Source organism: Lepisosteus oculatus, chromosome 13, assembly GCF_040954835.1.
Source record: "Lepisosteus oculatus isolate fLepOcu1 chromosome 13, fLepOcu1.hap2, whole genome shotgun sequence".
NCBI lineage: Eukaryota > Metazoa > Chordata > Actinopteri > Semionotiformes > Lepisosteidae > Lepisosteus > Lepisosteus oculatus.
Genome location: NC_090708.1, coordinates 21,509,446 through 21,532,469, shown reverse-complemented (window position 1 = coordinate 21,532,469; position 23,024 = coordinate 21,509,446). Strand labels below are relative to the sequence as shown.

At 38.3% G+C, this 23,024-nt stretch overlaps 1 protein-coding gene across 3 annotated transcripts; it reads right to left on the bottom strand.

The window, feature by feature from the left end:
* Positions 1-38: 38 nt before the first annotated feature.
* LOC102683468 (aerolysin-like protein) lies at positions 39-17,193 on the bottom strand. 3 transcript variants are annotated; one of them, XM_069197593.1, is made up of 5 exons: positions 16,911-17,193; positions 13,282-13,334; positions 9,330-9,578; positions 5,383-5,417; positions 39-1,268 (listed from the first exon to the last, which is right to left on the bottom strand). In XM_069197593.1, the coding sequence occupies exons 2-5, from the start codon at positions 13,292-13,294 to the stop codon at positions 291-293; spliced, it is 1,275 nt and encodes a 424-aa protein (XP_069053694.1). In that variant the 5' UTR covers positions 13,295-13,334; positions 16,911-17,193; the 3' UTR covers positions 39-290. The 3 variants fall into 3 exon arrangements, with proteins under 3 accessions (XP_069053694.1, XP_015217114.1, XP_069053695.1); XM_015361628.2 differs by lacking the exon at positions 16,911-17,193 and adding an exon at positions 14,398-14,601; XM_069197594.1 differs by lacking the exon at positions 13,282-13,334.
* Positions 17,194-23,024: the final 5,831 nt, after the last annotated feature.

The following is a 23,024-nucleotide window of genomic DNA, read 5'->3' as shown; positions in this document are numbered from 1 at the left end:
CAGGTGTTTTTAGAAGTAGGGTGAAAGACAACACAGAGTAAATTGAAAATTCTGAATTTTATTTACAGAAAGAATTCCAAGAATGAATGCACTTAAATCTTCCACTTTGCCTGTCTACACTGAAATAAAACATTCTTTTTAATCTGCATTCACCAGCCAATATACTCCAAGAACAAATGTTTTATCCTGCAATATATATATAGTATAATAAAACACATTTCTTAAAATCACACAATGTTGCATCTTTTTTATGCATATTCTGCTTTATAAATCATAATGGTAGCATCAGCTTATTCCAGTTTTTTTAAGGATTCTGATACAACTGTTTTTGCTTTAGTGTAAGTGAGGCCCTTGTAGGTTCCACTGATATTAATCTCTAGAACACTGCCATTGAAGCAGGTAATCTGCACAGTTCCAGTGTAGGGGAGATCTACTTTGGCTCGACCAATTGTGATGTCAACATCCATAGTTTTCCCTGGAGGAACTTGGACAGAAAAAGACAGAACCTCAGTTTTCTGTTCTGAATACTCTAAGCCATATGTACTTTCTGCTTGCAATGTGAAGTTTAACCCATCAAACACTTCTGCAACCTCTGGAATCCCAGCGCTCACCTCCATGTGAAAGTTAGCTTCCATCTTGTTAGGCACAGACCATGATGACTTTTTGGTTATTGTCTTTGAGGTGTCTATTTTGTACTCTTGAGTGACTGAAGACCTGTTTTGATAAGTCATTGATTTTAATTCTTCGGTAATCACTTGGGGAGTGACTTGATGAAGTGTGGGATACTGGACATTGGTCAATATGGTAGACTTGATGGTATTGAGGAATAGGAACCCTAGGGAATCAATGTCTGCACCTGAGTTTCCTACAATTCCAATGCAGATTCCAGAGCCAACATCAACGGGGTATTCTGTTTCTAATTCCAATTCTGTCATATATGCAAAGAATTCTCGTGAGTGATTTGTCTTGAATTTGATGGCACCTAGTCGTGTCCCATTTCCATTTCCCCACAGTGAAAGTGAGGTAAAACGCTCTCCATCTTCAAACTGAAACTCTGTAAATTTGCCAGAAGGATATCCAAATTCTCTGAATTGACCATCAGTGAGCCAAACCTTTATAGCCTTCACCTGCCAGCCTCCTACCCACACCCATATCTTTTTCAGTGTGGCTCCATTGTTTTGACCACTGATGTAGAAACAACGGCCTCCGTCTCCACCAATAATCTGCACAGTTGTCAAGTATAACATGTTCTTACTCTTGGTGTGGACCTTGAAGGAAAACAGAATAAATAAATTAGAGCAATTTTAGGAGTTTAATCCATCAAGCTAAAACTAAATTCTGTATAAATGAACTGATCCAACTGTTATTTTGAAATTCACCCTACCAGCTGCGATGAACTGTCATTGATTCTTCACACAACAGATTTTTGTTCAACATATTTCTCTTGTAACATTTTGACAAAGAAACACCTCTGATTTGGGGATTTACTGTAATGTGGAAAATTTGCAAAAGATGATTAATGATCAGCATGTGCATTGCAAATTTTCAGATATGCATTTCAAACCAATCTCCTGGCCTTAACAAATGCTTCCTGAGCTCTTTATTGTGCAATTCTCTGAGATACATTCAGGGAACTATTACACATCCCATTTTGAAGGTGCCTGTTTAAGGTCAAGGATGTCTTCTGGCTTTATTTTAAAATTTTTATCACACCCGTAAGCATCAATAAAAGACCACTTCCAAAGACCCTTCTTCAAGCTCTAGTCCAAATTTAATTCATATGTAGTCCTATCAATAGTGCTTGAACTCGGCTTTAATAACCAAGCAGCTACAGAGTTTTGCAAAGGTGTTCAGACCCTTCCAATGGTATCCAGTTTTGTGAAATTACAAAATGATGTATACACATTTTGTTAAACTTGCATACACTGTTTTCTAAACAAAATCTACATGTTAAAACTGAAGTCTTCAGAGTAAGAGAAATTACATTAAATCTTCCCAAAAACTAAAGAGAAAAACAACTGAATAAATATATTGATTGCATGAGCATTCAGACCCATGAACTCCATATTTGGTAGAAACACATTTGTCAGCAGTTACAGCCACAAGTCTTTTTAGTTAAGTCTCAACCAACTTGCCTTTTATTCTTTTCAGGTTTCCTTAAGTTCTCTCAAGGTGCTGGAGAATCACTTATGGATAGCATTTTTCAAGTCTTTACACATTACACCCGTTTGGTGATCCTCCACTCTTTCCTTAATTCTCCAGTCTGGCAGCTGAAGCTATTTCGGTTAGTTATGCCATCCTACAATGCCCAACCCATGAATTCTGCTTTTCCTGGGAGCCTGACAGCAGAAATCCATTCCCCAAAGACAAGTGAGCAACAAGCACCCAGAGGCTTCCTAATCTGTTCTGTGTCCTGTCTTTGCTAACTACCACTGCCCTTCTCCGGTGAAGCAGCCTGGACTTTTAAAGCCTACTCTACCACAACAGGTTGCACTGCAGCACCAGCTTCAGGTCTTCACTCAGCTTCATACTCCAATTGGCCTGGCAGCTCCTGGCCCTCACCCTGGGACCCGGGCCTCCTCTTCCCTGGTCATCCAGGACTCCAGGGCTCTATTCGTTCAGCCACTTTAGTCTTTCAGACAATCTAGCTTGCCAGCCTGAAACCCATGCTATTCAGGAAGCCTGCCCCCAATCCCATGTGGTCCCCTTTATTTTCAGGGAGCTCGGCATTGGGTTCTGTCCCAAAGCGGGGGTTCCCTGATTCTGATCGACACACTGAGTTGGGCTCTTTGAACAAGGCCTGGGCAATTCTTGCTCCACTGGACATTTCTTTATTACTTAATTTTTCCTTTTATTTTTCTTTGGTGTCAGTCTGCCTGTTTTCCCGCCCGCATCCCAGACAATTCAAGAGATGTGCCCACCTGACCTGTGCGGTCAACCCCTTTTCAGGGAGCTGAGCTGTTGGTTCTGCCTCGATGCCAAGGCTCCCTGATTCCAGTTGATGGGCTGGAGTGGGCTATGCCTATGAAGACTCATGCTATGCCATGCCAGCCTTTTTTCGCCTGGTACTGTATGTGGACAACTAGCTTCTCTTCAGTCTGTGGCACTTTTGCTCTTTTCTCTTTTGTTACTAACTGGTTTGGGCTGATTAACCCTGCCAGCCAGATATTTATTATTCTATTACCTTTCCTTTTCACTCCCCTTTCCCTCCATCCTGGAGCACTTGATCCCTAAACAGTTGTTTCTTTTGGACATTTCCGCCACTCTCTGGTTCCTTGCGCTTGGGTTCTGACTAATCACCACCTGCATATCTGTATTCAGCTATGATGTAACAGTGTTTTGCTCTTAAGGAGACTGGACTGAAAAAGGTTTTCATATAGTATTTGCAAGTACTTTATTTCACTTGCAGGAAAAACAGCAGCCAAAAGCTTGGGAGAAATTAGAATCGTTTATTGGGATGTGGAGATTTGGCGTAACCCGCTTGGCTGAGGGCCAACCTCCCGGCCGTTGGACGGGGAGGATAGGACCCCCATGCGACCAATGGGGTAGCTGCAAAGGTGGAGAGGGGGTGGAGGAGGGATGCAGAAAACGAACGAGGAAGAGGAGAGGGTGATGTTTGATATATATGGAGACCGGTTGCTTACGTCAGGATTAGAGAGAATTGCAGCAGCTGTGTCGAATGAGCTCTGCTGCCTTCATTCCTCACGAACTTTCATTAAAACTCCATTAAATGAATTTTCCTTTAATTCTGTAATAGTTTTTTTGTCCCTGCTGAGAAGGATTCCCAGAACATGACAGTTTAAGTATGAATTACTAATTCAAAGCATCATAGCTGCAAGATTTATAGGAACAAAATTGTAAAACAGTGTTTTATATTCAGGTCTGAGTACTTTTGTAAGGCATTATAAGATGCTTTCTGGCAACACAAATTTTAAATTTCTCTCTCATTCCAAAACTCTCAATATGTCCATCATTCATTTGTTTTTGTCCTCATTTTGGTATAGAACATAGCAGAAGAATTCTTTCCTATTCTCCTAGACATCAGATATAGACTAAAATTGGAAAGTTTTTTTCATTGCAACTGTCAATGGAACAACATGTGAGAGGACCACTTTCTGATTAAAAACTATCATGTTGTCTGAACCTACTGTCACGATTATAGTCCCCCCTCCTTAAGGGTGCTCCAGCCCTTTCACTTAAGACTTTATTCTGCGCACCTGATTCCTATTCCCAGCCCACCTTAAAAGCCAGGCGCTGACGCTCATCCGGGGTCTGCATCTGATTTCCGTATCGTGCGTGTCCGGGACCTGGAAGCGCCTGGTCCCGTTAAGGTTTTAATCTCGGTTCCCGTTCCTGTTCCCTGTCCGCCGGTTCCAACCTGGCCTTCGTGTTTTAATTCCGTGTTTTGATGGATCTCCTGGTTTTGGACTTACCTTTGTGTTTTGGATACTCTCTAAGGACTACTCTTTTGGATTTTTCGCCTCGGCCACACCTCCCCCGTGCACCAGCGCACCTTGGACACGCCCCCCTGTCTTTAGCCCCGTATTCCTGCATGATGTTTCCCCAGTGTTTCCCTACTTCTTCGGATTGTGTCTTCCGCATAGAGTCCAGAAAGAACTGTTCGTTACACCTACAGACTTCTGAGAGGGAAAAAACTCTCTGCTCCATCTTACTTTGTGGTTGTTACCGTGAACATGCCCTGATACACATGTGCTTAGGTGTGGACAGCATGTGGTTGCAGTAACTGGATTAATTTGTTGTTAGCTGCTATTTTATATACCTGTAGAGATTGGTTATGGAGTTAATACGAGTGGTGGATAAACCATGTGACCACAATGATTAGCCCTTTCAGTGTTTTTACTATGACTCCAGATGTGAATTCCACTTTAATTCTGAGAGCCACTTAATTTGGGCCTTACTGGCAGTGATAAGAAGGACTTTTTGACTCAATTTCTAATTTTGTAATTAAATTCAAATCATTAAAATGTCACTCATGTTACAAAAGGTGTCATCTTACAACACACTTTGACCCACTAGCTAATTGCAAACAGTCATCAGATGGGATTTTATTCTACACTTTTAATGTAACTACCCTTAGTCTTGTGTAAAAGTCATGGTGACAGCTGAGTTAGATCCTCCGACCCCAGGCATATAAGGGACACGCTTAAGCAATCACGTGGAAAGGAGTGAAACTGAAGCACACATATCCAAAGAAAGTGTACTATTGTGATAATTTAAGCTACAGTACATGAATATAATTATATCATTATTAATTAATTAATTTCATATTATATTCCCTATGAATCAAATTGTAACAATAAAAACTTCAATACAAAAAAATAATAGATCTTTCACATATGGATTTACATCAGGGATACTTACAGAGAGGTTGTGAGCACCAAACATCTGAATGGTTCCTGCGCAAGAAAGATATTTCCTGTTATAACAGCAAGTTATTTAACAGAAGCTTTTTCTTTTACTTAGAGATCAAGTGCAGAGGATGAACACATAGCATTGGCAACTTTACATGCTTTTTGCTGAAAATGGAAAACTTCAAAGTCTGTCTGGGTCTTTATGAGCCACAAAACAATTGAGGCCTGTTAAAGGTAAAATGATTACAAATAAAAAAAATGAAATGTATTATTTTCAATTTTTATTTAAAATAAGAGAAGAAATATCTGGCTAAACCTCAGGAGCACAAATGAAGGAACGTGAAGCTCCCTTTAATGGTATTCACTCGTCAGGCCTGGTATCCATCAAAACTAACACTACAGTGGCCATCTGCATTAAGAGGTTCTAATGTAGTTATGTGGAAAAGTACTGTATATATTAGTAATGGAAGCTATATATTATAGACTTACAAATAAAGGTTAATTCCATACTGAAAAGTGGAAAAGGAAAAACTTTGGGTGCAGAAACATTACTGTACTTCTTCTGTTGTAAGAGGTATAGTAATTGTAATACAGATAATACAATCAATAAAACTGGCAGGCTTAGCAGAAACCCAGCAGGTATCATTATGAGGCCAAAAACGTGCTAGACGGTGAGAAAAATCAGTGTAGGACATGGTTAAAGTTCATATAATTCCTTAACCCATTACATTTACATTTACCTCCATAATTATTGGAAAAACAATAAATACATATAAATTATAATAATAAATATTGGATAAATATCAACAATACACGGTGTATAAAAACATGTAATGTGTTATATATTATGCTAAAAATGAAAAATAATATATATATATTCTTGTTTTCTAATGCAATTGTTCACATAAAGTTTTATTAACAAGTAATACATTAATTTCTCATAAACATCCACATAAATACAATATAAAAAAATTAAATCTGCATTAACATGCTACTTTTTTATGTTAATCTCAGTCTTAAGGAACTATATTGTAGCCTCCTCTTCCTCTTCACTGGGGTATAAAAATGAGGTAAGATGAATGGAGATAAATGGTTAGTGAGCTTCATACAGTACATCTGGCAGTGGGTCCAAAAAATAAATATAACACTCACTACTATTAGGGCTATAAAAAATAGTTTAAAACCACAGGAACAGAAGTAAACTTCCTGGTAGAGGCAAAGAAAAGTCCACCGGCCACAGTTGGAGAATCACAGAACTTGGTTGCATTTAGTGGTCACCATGTCTCCAAATCTGCAATTAGATTCCACGTCAATGCCAGTAGGTTGTTTGGAGGGGCTTTTGAAAAAAGCACTTATTAAGAACAACCAACACATAAGTGCTTGTAATTTGCTAAATGATATTGGCATTGACACCTGGATTTTAAACCAGATGTCGGGGGCAGATGAGGTGAAAATACTACTCTTTGGCAATGTATGCCAAGAGTGGCTTTGGCATCAAGAGGAGGATGTGTATGTAGAAAAGAATACCAAACCTACTGTTAAATATGGTGGTGCATCTTTAATGTTATGTTAATGTTGACCCCTGTTTAGGTCTTCAGCATCATGACCTCTACCAAGCACAAGGATATTTTAGCCAAAAACCTGGCTACCTCTGCCAGGTGGTTTAAACTTGGTTGTAAGTGGTTCTTTCAGCAACACAATGATGCCAAGCACACATCAAAATGTGTGACCACATAATCCTACATTTTGCAACATTGTTTATTGAGAAATGGTATAATCCCTGCCAATGTGCTCTCATTAAACTTTATAGAAAAAAGGTTCAGTGCTATTATGCTTGAAAGGAGAGGATGCACAAAGTACTGAAAACAGGGATGCCACTAATTAGAGCACCTAATTTGTTTAAGAAATAGATTTATAATTTGATCAGCAGCCATATCACCCTGCAACTCACAACTGGCAACCCACTGAAGCTAAGCAGGTGTGAGCCTGGTCAGTACCTGGATGAGAGACCTCCTGGGAAAAACTAAGGTTGCTGCTGGAAGAGGCGTTAGGGGGGCCAGCAGGGGGTGCTCACCCTGCGGCTCATGTGGGTCCTAATGCCCCAGTGTAGTGACGGGGACACTATACTGTAAACAGGCACTGTCCTTCGGATGAGACGTAAAACCGAGGTCCTGACTCTCTGTGGTCATTAAAAAATCCCAGGGTGTTTCTCGAAAAGAGTAGGGGTGTAACCCCGGCATCCTGGCCAAATTTCCCCACCGGCTGTTATCAATCATGGCCTCCTAACAATCCCCCTCTGTGAATTGGCTTCATTACTCTGCTCTCCTCCCCACTGATAGCTGATGTGTGGTGAGCGTTCTGGCGCACTATGGCTGCCGTCGCATCATCCAGGTGGATGCTGCACATTGGTGGTGGTGGAGGGGAGTCCCCATTACCTGTAAAGCGCTTTGAGTGGAGTGTCCAGAAAAAGCGCTATATAAGTGTAAGCAATTATTATTATTAATTATTATTATTATGTGTAAGTTTGTTTGATTTCATTGAATGATTAATAAGGTAATATATATATATATTCCATATGTTGGAAAATGTTAGTTCATCTTTATTCAAGGTGCAGATAATATTTGGAGGAGACTTTATAGCCATTTGTGACTGAAGAAATAAGGAAATATCAAGAGAGGCACAGACATCAGACAGAGTTTGAAAAGAGGCTAATGTTAAAGTAGTTTTAGAAAGGGAGTAAGTCCCTCAGACTAATTCCACTGTATGCAAGAGGAATTCAGGAGTAAACCCAAAACTCAGAATCTGGAACTGATGGGTTAGGATGCAGTAGTATGTAAGTATTTGTGCAGAGTGAGGTGATTGGAAAGGGAATGCTCATGATTCCAGAGTCTTGGATCTATAGACTGATACTCAGCAGGTAGCTGAGGATTTCCTTGAAGAGTTCCAGAACATCTAATGTGACCGTTGCGGTTCCACGTGGGCTCGTGCCCTCACTGCTCCACCTTGCCGGTTCATCCCACAACAGCTGGGTTGCGAACCCAGGTCTCCAATTTAACGCAACAGGGAGCCAGCCGCATGAGCTAAAGGAGACCTCCCTCAGCCCAGGTGGCTGAGGTCCCTACTACACACAGGGAGGGCAATGACATAACCGTGTCCGAACTAGCTCCGCTACACCCTCCAATTTCTGCATGCATCTGGAATCTCATCAGGGTCTCATCAATGACCTCTATGATCCCTGGAGACTTAACCCCTTAGTTCACACTTCAGATCCACTTGCCCTTTCACACCACCATAAAGAAAATAAAATAAAAAAATATTGGCTTGATGCATTGATTTAAAAAAAGCACATGATTTTATTCTGGTATGATTTTGATTTGGTAGGACTTGATTTGATTTGGTATGACGAATTGTTTTACAGACGTCTTCAAAGTTGAATAGAAGTTAAAGTCTATAAAGTAATTAAGCCACTGCACTTGGAGAACAGGTGAGCAGTGAAAACTGGGAACAAACAGAATTTTTCATACACAGTTGTGGGATGAGACAGGGCTGTAGCCTGAGCCCAACTCTGTTGAATATTTACAGTGTGCAGTGCCTGGTCTCATATTACAAGTTCCTGCTTTATGCTGATGACCTGGTCCGGTTGTTGTTCACAGCACATGGGGTGCAGAACAGCTTGGCACTTCCAGACTGGTACTGTTAGACCTGGGCACTGACAGTCAAATAAATACTTTTGTATTACAAATTCAAATAAAAGATATTTACTCATTTTTATATGTAAGGTAATGCTTTAGTAATCCAATATTACATGTGTTCAGTATGATCTAATCAGATCCTGAAACGTACAGTATATGTACAGCTGGTAACACAAAATGATGCTGATATAAGGAGAACTACAGTATGGGTGGCAAACCTTTGCCAAGAGGAAGGAAATAATATTAACAAGACCAGGAAACTTACCCAAATCCCTGACAAGAAGACTGTAGTCGCTTTCCAAAATTGTGTAAAATTCATCTTTCACTGCTGCTCCTCCAGAATCCAGGACCATATACAGCTCTCTCATTTTATCCTGAGTGGTTGTAGCAGCAAGTACCCTGGAGTAGCTCTCCTGATGGATCATGTTTTTTTTTAGCAGCATATCGACTATGGGTTCAACTGGGGTCACTCTCTGAATGAGAATGTCCCTGTGCTGATCCACAAACTCAGCACCTGTGGTATCACAGCAGGGAGGAAGAGTGGGAGAGAGAGAGGAAAGAAATAAAGAAAAAGAAAGAGAGAGCATAGGAATTTTATGACATTTGGACAAATGTATCTGGAATGTTGAACAATATCTCATACAGTATAAACATCTCCAAAAGTGTAGCCAGAGGTTGGCTTTACAAATACCAAAACCTAAGAAAGCTAGAGTAAGCTTCTTGTGGTATTATATGCTTTCAGCTGGGAAAAAAACTGCAAACTATAGTACTTTGTATTAAACTAGCAAACCATAAAAGAGTATTGCAAAACATTACTGAAGGGAATGAAACAGATTGTGACTACAATATGAGTTGCGAAAAATACAACATATTTGAAACTCCATCTGGATCAACAGCATGCAGTGACCTTTGCATTGATATGACATCTGATTTTTTTACATTGTAGCTAGTCAACAAAAATAAGAGAAAATGAAGCAAAAAAAAATTACAACATGGTTATTAGGGAATTACTATGTGTATGTCTTTGGCTAGTGCATAATGTATAAGAAGTAAGCTTCTCTTTTAAAAAGTTGAGAAATGTAACTACCTCTGTTCATGTTTTACTTTGAAAATGTTAAAGTGAGTGTGTAACATTGTGTGCTGTACCATACATTTCAAAGCATGTAATAGTCGTCGGAATTGAATGTTCTTTAATTAAATTTAATTTGATTGTAGCTGGGTCAGCTGGTTAGTTGTGTGTTTAGATGCGAAAATATGGTGGTAACATATTAAACCAGGTGTTCCTTTTTACTTTTACAGAAGAATGTTTGTAGATCGAAAGTTCTGAGACAAATCTGAAGCACGGAACAGGCATGTCACTTTGTTAGCATGATGCTAGCGTGATGTCATTAGTATATCACATGCTGACCATAGAGATGGGTGACATGAAGACAGTTTGCAGAAAATTGTTCTTAGATTGTTAATTTTTGACTGAAATAATATAGTGTCACTGCGATAAAGGATATATGTATTGCATGTCCTGTCTGCTTTTATTATGCAGTATTTTTAAGTAACTTTTGCAATATTTGTCTATAGTCATTGCAAATTCACTTAAGGTACTGTAGGTCTGCTAGATAAATTAATAACCTTGTTTTGAGTACTTTGAAAAACATTATGAAAAAGTTGGTATTAACATACATATTTTTATTAGAAAAGATTAATATGATGTCTCTGTGCAAGATTATTTATCCTTGAGCAAGATTATTTATCCTATGTTGCAATTATGCCCTGTGTTTGATTTTTGGGAATCAATATACTTTTCAAAAAAGAAATAATGCAATTAGGTGGTAGTTCAAATGAAAACATTTATGGTATGAATAATTCTTGGCATTACATTAATGAAAATTGAAGTTTACATGATTCTGTTATAGTTATTTTGTTTTACACTACTCATTGTCTTTGGTCTTCCACAGACTGGGATCTTTCTGTACTTTGGAAAGCTAATGAATACAGTCCACTATTCCAATTTAGTAGATTGTAATAAATCCTTCAATTTCCATTTTAAGATTTTTGTCAGAGCTTTCATGTAAATGAGCTCACAGTTATTACATTTTTGTAGAGTAACATAATGTTCTTAATCTGTCTTATGGACTTGTTCCTTGCTAAACATGGTGAGTAAAAAGTAAAGACTATCAGATAAGAATAATCTTAACTGTAAATTCAGAAAGAACTGAACCTAATTTTCTAATATTACAAAAACTTTGAAAATGAATTAAAATAAAACATGTATACATTTTATATAACTACAGTAAATTATACAATCGTCAACTAAATCAAGACTATGTGACTACAATTTGACTATATTTAATAGACATTTTAGTTGACTTGATTAAGTCTATGAATAAATTAAAAAATGATGGTTAAATTAATACTATCAACTTGAACAGGATTTGGAAATGCACGGTGATGTCTTTTCTTATGGAATGGGGGTTAGAGTGGAGCAGTGAGGGAGTGGGGTGATGTCATTCATGCAGCCCAATGGCGAATGTCACGGTGGCTCTGGTGAGTAGTTTGATTTGACAGGCCATATAACAAAGGACAGACTGGAAGCCAGCTTAGAGAAGCAGGACTGAAGATGGATTCAGCTGCTGAATGATTTGCAGTGCATGACACTAGTCACTAGAATTTCTTAATCCACTGGTAATGTTGAAATAGGAACTGATGATGGCCAGTGCATTGGGGGAGACAGAGAGCAGGTGACTGAGTGACAAGTCCAGTGCAAATACATAACTTTTGGAAAGTACTGCTTGACAACAACAATTCAACAACTTTCTGCTTGGATTCAGAGCACCATGTGGGATACACCTTGGAATTTTACAGAAGAGGCCTTTGTTGTCACTAATTAGTGCAAACAACAATTCAGAACAGAGATAATTGTTGTTGTCACTAATTAAAAACTCATTTCAATCCTTCACGGAACTGCGCTGTGACTTCTTGCATCCCTGCACCCTAATATCAAAGTGTGGTTTCAGCCACCTGTCAGGAACAGTTCTTTCCAGACCCTATGCGGACGACACAATCCGGGGATGAGTGAGAAAACAAGGGGGGGAAAGTCATGCAGGAGACGGGAATGAAGACAGGGGCCGTGTCCTCGGTGTGCTGGTGTTTGGATAAGGTGTGGCCGAGGCAAACAATGTAAAGAATAAGTCCAAAGGGGAATCCAAAAATGGGCAATAGTCCATGGCCAGGTGATCCATCCAAAACAAGGGATTAAAAACAGGAACCGGGTCGGAACTGGCAGGGGCAACGGGAACAGGCATAGAAACTTAAAAACATAACGGAGCCAGGCGCATCCAGGTCCCGGACTCGCATGATATGGAAACCAATGCAGAGCCTCGAGTGAAGTGAGCGTCTGGCTTTTAAGGGTGAACTAAAACGGAGAAGGAACAAGGAACAGGTGCGGGAAATTAGGCAAATGAGGAAGGGCTGGAGCGCCCTTAAGAGGAGGGGTTTGTGATCGTGACACCACCCTCACACATACACCTAGGAGCATGTGGCTCTTTCTATTTTCCTGGTACCCTGGGGATATTTTGTTTCCCTTGCATTAACCTACAACATACTGTATGTTCTGTGACCACAGTCCTACCTGAACTATGGTAACTTTCCGTGCTCTGGTCCTAATTAGTAAGATTCTCACTCCATATACACAATGTATCTACATCTGAGCCTAAAATCAATGCAGGTGCTGCCATCGGTATGAGATGATTTGAATATTTACATTCCCTGATTGACAACTGACTGCCACCTGGGTCTTTATCCTGACTTTTCTTGATTTGGGTCTTTAGTCTTGACACTTCCTACAGCATAGTGTCCTCAAGCCTTTATCCCGACTGCCTTACATTTTCAAGTCCAAGAACAGATTGACCTTTCACTACAGCATGCTTTTTAAAATCACATCTTCTAATAATCTTTGTTTTTGAAGCCTAACCTGATCCTTGAGACCTGCTGAAATCTGCTAAAGTTCATAAGAATGCACACCACAATGTTTGAACTTTAACTTAGATCTGTGAACACTCTGCTATACAAGGAAGTGGTTTATTATAGTTTAATCTAAAAAAAAATCAAATTACAGTTTCAGTGGTTGAAGTAATACAGTGAAGAAAATTAATTATTTCAATAATTAATTAATTCTTAAAAACAGAAGATGCTGCTGAAATTAATAGAATCCAATACTGTACCTGCTGCTGACATCTTTCAGGTGCCAAAACTGAAGGTTCTTTTCAGTTTTAACCTAAAATAACACCAAAACACAGTCTTTTTAAACTGTATTACCTATTAATAGATACAGTATACAGTATATAGTTAAAAAGCAGAGGAGTGTAAACAATTAAATGAAGGACTTTAACATGTTAGTTGGCATAATAAATTACTACCAGCAGCTTGCCTTCCAAACGAATTGTGGCAGTAAATCTTTACACACCCTTATTGTCAGGGAGCAATATAACAAATATAATATAATACAAATATAATCTTGGCTCTCATTTCTCTCAGTAATTGGAGTTTCTATGGGACTGGAATCTGCATCCTGTAAAAGGATGCTAATTTCCTGTAAGAATACAAATAGTGCTCCTTCATTTAATTGAATGATATAACATGCTTCAAGGGTGCTGTGTTCCAACTTTCACCCCTCTGGTACCTGATGCTTTGTCACAATGTGTTAACAACTCACAAAGTGCCACAATTAAAATTGTTTTCATTTTAGGAGTTGCATTAAGCTGCTCATTGTCAATCTTTACACATATTACACATACAAGAATTACACATCTGCAATTCTGAAGACTTGCTAATTGAATAATTTTTAACAAATGCAATCATTAATTTACTCAACAAATGCAAGCATTAATTTACTTCCAGCTTCTTTTTTAAAAAGGATAAGAAGATGCATATCACCCACTGCAGTAAAATTCTGGAATTTTAGACAATTTGAATTGAGGGATTTCATTCAAATTTGCAGGCACATAAAAAATGAGCTACAATTATTACTTCAAATGGGAAAGATCCTTTACCAGATTGTGAAAACAATTAGTCAGCATCAACAATACCTAAAACAAAAAAATAATTTGTGTAGAACAAGTAGTGTATATAATATTGTTAACTGAACATGTTGTTATAGTGCTATGAATCCATCTCAGCAGCTCCATGTGATGAGCTGCAATCTTGCTCTCTAGTGCAAATACATAACTTTTGGAAAGTACTGCTTGACAACAACAATTCGGAACAGAGATAATTGTTTAGAATTAATTGTTTAGAATTACTCTAAGACATTTCAAAGTTTTTTTGCCTGCAAGACTCACCACAGTTGGAGGGAAATTTCCCCTGAACCCCTTTCACAGCTACAATCAGCTCTAAATTTAGATTCTCTGACTTCACTTCCCCACATTTAGAAGTCTCTTCCTTTCTCTCCCAGTCACCTTCAGTTATTACTGCAATTCTGCGTCTTTTTATTTTTAGTGTAACTTTTTTTTCTGAGCTTTTCCTTTTTAGAAACCAAGAGATTCGAGCCTGAAGTGTCCGTTCGCCAAGCCAAACTTTATTGCATGCACACAAGGAACCACAACAAGGACCATAGTAGCTCCAAGGGGATATGGCTCTACACAGTTTACATACACTTTAATCTTCACCCCCCTCCTGTCTTTGAGGTACCTTTCTTAAGAAACTCCAGGACTTAAAACATTCCTTTCTTATCAGGGAATTTAGTATAAACATTCCATCCCCATCAAGAGTTTAGTACAGAAGATGGGAGTTCAGTACAGGGAGGGAGATGCAAGTGTGAAGGTTAGAGTTTAGCATGTGAATTCAGAGTTCACAGCTCCTACCACTATATGGGTACAGAGTAACATACGGATTCTGCTAGCAGAGTCCATCACCTTCCTTCTTACATGTACCCACTAACACCTCCTCTGCTTGGCTCTTAATGGTAAAGCAACAGAAATCTGCAGTTGATTTTACTAAACAGGAAGCACTGCAGGAAACAGGGGCAGATAAAGACTCATTCTCAAAAACATGTTGTGTCATTTACAAACAATAGAGCTTGTATGTAGAATAGGTCACTTTAACATGCAGTATGATATAATACAAAAGTTTAACATCTATGTATCATTAGAATTCTTCTGTGTTCAAATCAATAATACAGTGTGTAACTGTCTTGAATGTCCATAAAGTTCACCGCAGTAGTGACAGCATAGAGTATGTCACATCTGGTGAAAGCTGTTATAAGAAATCTGATACAAGATTACAGACTCCAGACAATGCATTAACAAGACTATCACACTTTTAAAGACTGGACCATACATTAGCAACAATAACACACTATCAGAGACTTTATATTACCAACACTGACACACTCTCATAGACTTTACATTAAAAGCACTGACATACTCGTAAAACATGAAAACTTCACAACAAATGCAATTTCACAACATGAAAAACACTCTTCTTGACTGTACTAATGAACAACACTAAAACAATATCACTTACTGTACATACTCTATCACTTGCTGTATTTTACTACCTTTTGAGAACATTGAACCACTCTTTCCAAATATACTTCATTTTTAACAACAGACACACCCTCCCCGCAACTATCGCACATCAAGAAAGCTGATACTCTTTCATTTTCAACTGTCATGCACATCAGTAACACTAATGCACTGCCTTTATCTTTACTGCACATTCAAAAGTAAGCTGGGTGTGGCTACATTGGCACTTAGTTTTCAGTTTTTTCGGATAAGTGAAAATACTGTATATAACAGGAAGTATGAGAATGCTTGCCTTTTTTAATTTTCTCTTTCCCACATGTTCATCTTTGTAAATGTTCTACATACTGTACACAAGCTCTGTGTTGTACTGATTTTCAAATTAGTAATCTATATTCTGTTTATAGATAGAATAATATTGATTGAAAATTTTTTAACACAAAGTTTTAATTATCCTACAACGGAACAAGTAATAGTTTTATTCCATGCTGAAAAGAGAAAGAAACCACAATGTTTCGGCTACACTTGAAGAAGGCTCCACAGCCAAAACGTTGTGTTTTCTTTCTTCTCTTTTCTTGTTCCTTTGCAGCCTACCCATGCTGATGCAGCTACCCACCTGAACTACTTCAATTATCCTAGTCTGCAATAGATGAGCTATATAATATATATAATAGCTTGTGATTCATCAAGGAACTTTTATTCAATTTTAGATTCTGTAACAATGAAGGAGACAGTAGATTTTCAGCGGTATTATACAACGTCCACTTCTAAATGATCAACTTCATTGTGTGCTAAAATGTGTATTTTCTGTCTGAATGTTTTACCTTTCTATATAATAGAATAGTATAAGGAGTTATTATAGTATACTTTTTTTAAAGCTCCTTATTCCATGTTGCTGAATCTTTGCTTTAAATTCACAACCTGACTGAAAGACCTTACAGAAGCTATTTAACCAATGATGTGGCTTGTTACAGTAAATTTGTGCACCAAAATTTACTTGAGGTTTGCCATAGCAAAGATTTGGAAAATGTAGTTAATCATGCCTTTTCCTTTTTTTTCTTTCATATTAATAAGCTAGTGTTTTTTTCCCTTTATTGCTTTGAATGTGCAGAATAGGAAATGTTAAATATTAATTGTTAACTGAACATCTTGTGATGGTGCTTTTATTATATTGTAGCAGCTTTGTGACACTTGAGCTGCAGTCCCACACTCTGATACAGACAAACATTACTTTTGGCAAAAGTACTGCTTGACAATGACAAGATAGAACAGAGATAAACAAATTATCTTTCTAAGGCATTTGAAAGTTTTTTTTAAACTGCAAAACTCACCACAGTTGGAAGGAAATTTCCCCTGAAGTCCTTTCACGCCTACAATCAGCTTAAAAATGGTTTCAGATTCTCAAACTCCACGGTCCCCCAGTTTGAAGTTTGGTAAAAACTCTTCCTCTCTCTCCTAGTCACTTTCATCAAATACAGCATTTCTGGGTCTTTTTATTTCTGGTGTAAGTTTATTCCATCTCGATGCATGCCCAATTCCATCTCGTCTGTTTGACTCTTAATGGTAAAGTAAAAGAACTTTTCATTTGGTTTTACTAGCCTGCTATTATCTTAAAACCGGAAGCACTGAGGAAACAGGGGCTGATAAAGACACTTGTTTTCACTTCGCCTGATAAGAGTTTTCCTGAGCACTTGTCCAATTGTAATGTACAAGGGGACCCTGAAAACACAAATATGTTGTGTAATTAAGAAAAAAAAAAGAGATTGTACTGATATACTGAATGTAGAATACTGTAGGTCACTTTAACATGCAGTATGATGTAATAAAAAAATAAAGAGCCATGTTTATGAGCCATCATAAATGTCATCCTGTAAAGCGCTTTGAGAAGCCACCTTTAAAGGTGCTATATAAAATAAAGTTTATTATTATTATTATTATTATTATAAACATGAGCCATCATTAGGAAATTACTGTGTTCATATTATAAAATGTATAACAAGTGTCTTCAATGTTCATGATGTTCACTACAGGAGTGATAGCATACAGTATGTCACACTTGGTGAAAACTGCTATAGATAATCTGGTACAAATCTACAGACTCCAGACTGAACATTAAGAACACTGCAACACTTTCACAGATTGTACAACACATTAAAAACACTAACACACTCTCACAGATGTACTACATATTATCAACATTGACAAACTCTCACACACTGTACAGAAAATTAACAATACTGATACACACAGACTGCACATAATCAACCCTGATACACATTAATTAACAAAAAAGTCACAATGTCAAAGACTTTACATTAAAATGATTGACACGGATTCAGAGAAGTACTGTACATTAACAACACAGACACACTCCCACAAACTGTACCACACTTTAACAATACTGTGACACTCTCAAACTGTATAGCACATTATCAACACTGACACACTCTTGGGGACTGTACAACACATTATTATACACTCTCATAGACTTTACATTAGCAACACTGACACACTCTCCTAGACTACTACAGTTTCACATGAAAACAGTCTCTCTGACTATACCACAATACTGACACTCTCTCACAGACTATGTCTTACATTAACCACTCTAAAACACTCTTACTGTACTACATATTAACAATAATGACCAGCTTTCTCCAGCTCTACTGTGTGTTAACAAGAATAACACAATCTCCCCAAATTTAATCTACTTTAACAAGAGACACACTCTCCCCTATTTGAACTGCACATTAATAAAAACTGATACCCTCCCCTTTTCAACATTCCTGTGCATCATAACACTAATGCACTCCCTTCATGTTTACTGCACATTCAAAAGTAAACTGAGTGTGACCGCTTCTTTCTTTTGCACTTTGCATTCTAACTTTTTTTTGCTAAATGACAATATATAACTTACATATACTGTAAATGAAATGTGTCCATGCACCTTTTTATTTTTTTTCCCACATTTTCATCATTGTAAATATACTTTGTACCTAAGCAATGTTATACTGACAGTATTTTGAAGTGAACAATTTGTGTTGTCTTACTGAAACTCTTTACTAGCTTTACTTGTCACTGAAACTGTGACAGTGTTTTGAAATGAGGTAAGGATGCCAAATATTCAGGGATCACACACAATGTGTTAAAGATCTGTTTAATGATCTTAAGAAAACTCAGCCACTTATTTAAACAAGAACAGTTATACCTATTTAGAAATCACTAAACTGTAAACAAGGAAACAAATGAGAACAACATTGCATTGTTTTCCAGAAGATTGTATTTATTTCCTCATTTTTTTCTCAACACTTCAGTAATGCTAAAATGCAGTGAATGCTCATTTAAAAATAAAAAATCTGTCAAGAATGGACTAAGGCAAGTAGTTTGAGTATATTGTTAATAATCAGCCCACAGCTGCTGAAAATGTTGCTTAAATATTTGTACTAGTTTTTATTTTTAGCTACCACTACCAGCTACATAAATATTATATTTCTATTTGTAAATTAATATAATTAATAACACTTGAAAGGGTTATTGTACCAAAATTTCCCTTTAGTTATATTATATTACATTTCACATTCATAATTCCATACTAAGTGGATTTAAAGAAGTAGAAAAACAGATATGAAGCTACATATCGCTACACCATAAGTGCATCTTTGGGCAGTGAAACTAAATTCTGCATGCTGAAACAGAGCAGTCTACCACAGTTTGTTTACAGCTAACGCATGTTTTGGTGTGCATTCTACACGGCTGCATATGCAGATCAGGGAAAGCAATGGACCTAAACTAAATACCTGTGGCACACCATTACATCTCAAAATAATATGTTTCCTGTTTGCTAGCTAGTTCCCAATCCACCCTCAATCCCATTTATAGAGTTTGGAACTTTGTGTTAAATTTATCAGAAAAGTAGCAATAATGCAGCTGTATATCATATTTTCCTATCCACCTAGTTGAGGGGGTAAGTGAACATTCAAGTGCAAAACAGTATTCCATCTTCTTCCTAAGCATTCTCTGCATATAACTCACTCACAGCAGTACATTTCCCATGAACATTTGAAAGTTCAAATTAAAAACAACGAACAACATATACTTGAAGAAACACAAATTATCTAAGTTCTTATTCACCACGGAAGCGAGGAACGCAGGAACCAAGGAAGAAGATTTGTGGATTTGTGGGAGGTATAGATTTTTGATGGACAGTTTCTGTTACACCCAGACCAGCAGAGGCCCGCAGCTCATGGCTGCCACAAGGAACTGCAACATATCCACAATCAACCCCATTCCTCCTGGAGCTCTGATTTAAACTTGCTAGGGCCTACCTTAGGTGGGACTTTCTCCCTACCAGGCCAGCTCCCAGGTGTCTAATTAAAATATATGTATGCCTTACTTAATCCCCAATATGCCCCAGGAAAGGTGCTCTGTCATTGAACTGCTGTGTTTCTGCTACACTCAGTTCAGCTGCTAAGAGAAATAGAAAGAAACCCCAGACCCTGTGACCCGAAATCCGAGACCCAGGAACTGAAGGCCCCAAACCTGTCTGCATACTATATGCCCAGCACCTCTCTCATGGTGTCCTTCCCTGCCTGTTCCTGCCATGTGTCCAGATCCTGTCTCCAACCTACAACCCAATTGTTTTCCCAGCCAGCCTCGTCTCCACCCTTGGAACTTCAGCCTGTCAGCCTTCTGTCTGCCCGTTGTCCTGACATGCCTCTGGGACTCTGCTCCAGATCTGGACCTAAGTGCTCAGGTGCACCAGCGGTAAATCCACTCAGCCTGGTTCCTGGTGTGCTTCCGGCTGACCAATGGCATGGAACATGGAAAATGTGGGCTGACACATCGGTCATTATAAGTATTCACTGTTTCCTCACTTGAAAATATGTTCAAGCGCTTTCTAACAGAAGGGGGTTCTAATTCTTCACTGTGACACCAAATGTCAGACTGTCCTAGATAGGTCCACTCTTAGTGAAGCAAAGATTAACCCCCATTTAGTAATCAACTCTGGGATCTTGGGGAGATAATTCAGTTGTGCTGGTGTACAGAAATGTTACTAGAATAGACATTTAAATATCTGACTGATCAGTTTGAGCACCTGATATAACTCACAGTAACAGTGACTCCTCATATCTGTTCACCTTCGCTATGGAGGCTCACATCATTGAAACTTTCAGTACTGAACATCTACTCATCAGCACAGGGGGGTTTATAACGTATGATTATTGCCATTGACAAAAAGGGAGATGGAAGAACAGTGTTTGATTGAAATATAAAAAATTAGTGAGGTGGATGGAGGTGTTCTCTCCATTGTCCGTCAGCTGTATCATGTTTCTGTGTCAATAGAATTCACTCACAATCTAATCAACATGTCACAGTTTTAACTCACACGATCAAAGTTTCAATACAGTTACAACAGCTCTTGTCTCAGTCCCTTTATTTATCATAAAACTAAATATTAATATATATATCAAATATAGTTACTATGGTTTGAAATTCATCATTTGAACATCATTTTATAATTGTAGAATTACTAAAGTGTTCATTGTTTTCTAATGTATATTTTATATTAAATTAATGAGAACAACATTAAAATTTTCTGTAATTTGTACATGATGAAGGTACATAAGGATGAAATCATTTTTTAATTGTTTTTTTGTATTTCTATATTGATTTACATTTAACGGAAAGGTAGATACACTATTGCATGTAAACGTAGTGTATTAAATTTTTCAATTTTACCCATTCGCATTTTAAGATTTAATTACATTTTTATTTTCTATTCCTTTCTAATTTATTTCATGTGTGTATTTCACTTGATTTTATTTCTATATTTCATACAAAAGAACAGTGACATGTCTTATTATATAATGCGATGTGTTATACTAATTGCCAGGCGAAGGTCTGAGGGAGAAGACGGAACCCCTTATATCTAAAATTTTGAGATCTAGAGCTGTTGGACTGTTATGGCCTCCCACCAGATTCTCTGCCTGTCTCCTGAAGACTTTGAAGATATTTAATTGTATTCCTTTCCCGCTGTATTCCTTTCACTCCAGGCCCTCCGAGAGCTCACATGAGGCCCGGGGCCATTTCACATTGTGAGGCCCCCCTCAGGAGGGGTAAAAAATAGTTTAATGTAAAGAATAGCATGATGGGAAGATTAAGCATTTTGAAAACTCCTAAAGAATGAGACCCCCCGCTGAAAGGGGGATTTGTTTTCACAGCCATGGACTTGAGTACATGGTGAAAGTTCCAAATTTGGCTCATGTTGAAAAACACAGCCAAAGGGTTAAAGTGGAGGACCACGCACTCTTGGCTGAGGCGAGGCCAGTGGCCCTGCTGGCCCCCCCTCTCGTAAGGCCTGCTCCACCCTGAAAGAGCCTGGGGATTACCATGTGATTTCCTGCTTTCCATCTTTTTTGGGGGGGTTCTAAAGAAAAGCTTCTTTCTTTCGGTCATAACTGTTGGGGTGTGTGCATGTTTGATCTTATCTTTTAAACTGCTTGTTTACCAATTAGGCTAGATAGGTCTCCTCTCATTTCTGATTTTATGTTCCTATGGTCTATCCCCACTACGATACCTTAAGAAACTGCTGCTCCCAAAAATCTGTCTAGTTCCTATTATTAAAGGAATAAACACAAATTTTTACAAATACAGTATGTGAGATAACGTATGCCCCTTATCCCTGGAATATCCCTAGATTTGTGTAAATTTACTTGTCATTTACATTATTGTACAACATTCCTGTGAGCGAGGTTATGTTTGTCAAGATATGACAGGAAATCACAGTGGGCAGCATCTCTATTGAGTTACCTTCCTTAGTACTATAGAATTGGAAGCTGGTCTAATGACATTAAAGTCCTCTGATCGTGCCTGCAGCTTATTTCGGATGTCGATGTTAAACCATGGTTTCTGGTTAAGGAAAAAGCGAACTGTCTTTGTGTGTACACAGACATCCACACATTTCTTAATGAAATCGGTGACAGCTGTAGCGTGCTGTTTCAGGTTCGCTGATGAACGTTTAAACACGGCCCAGTCCACAGATTCAAAGCAGTCCTGCAGCACTTCATCTGTCTCCCCTGTCCAGTGTTGGACTGTTCTTGTGGACACATTCTCCCACTTCAGCTTCTGCTTGTAAGCCAGCAGGAGACGCACCGACAGATGGTCCGACTGCCCAAAGTGCGGGTGGGGGATTGTGCGGTAGGCGTCTTTGATTACGGCATAGCAGTGATCAAGCGTATTCGCACCCCTTGTTGGGCAGGAGACATGCTGGTATTATTTCTGAAGAACTTTCCTAAGGTTGGCTTGATTAACGTCCCCCACAACAACAGATGCAGCATAAGAGTTGGCTGTTTCATAGTTGTTAAGGTTGGCATATAATTCCCCGAGTGCTGTTTTCACGTCCGATCGGGGTAGAATATACACTGCAGACATGATAGCAGGAGAAA

Excerpts from the sequence above, each read along its gene's own strand:
- LOC102683468 (XM_069197593.1), bottom strand. Across the intron at positions 5,418-9,329 it reads TCTTCTTGTCAGGGATTTGG|GAACCATTCAGATGTTTGGT; the intron begins GTAAGTTTCCTG and ends TTTCTTGCGCAG. Across the intron at positions 1,269-5,382 it reads TTGGTGCTCACAACCTCTCT|GTCCACACCAAGAGTAAGAA; the intron begins GTAAGTATCCCT and ends TTTTCCTTCAAG.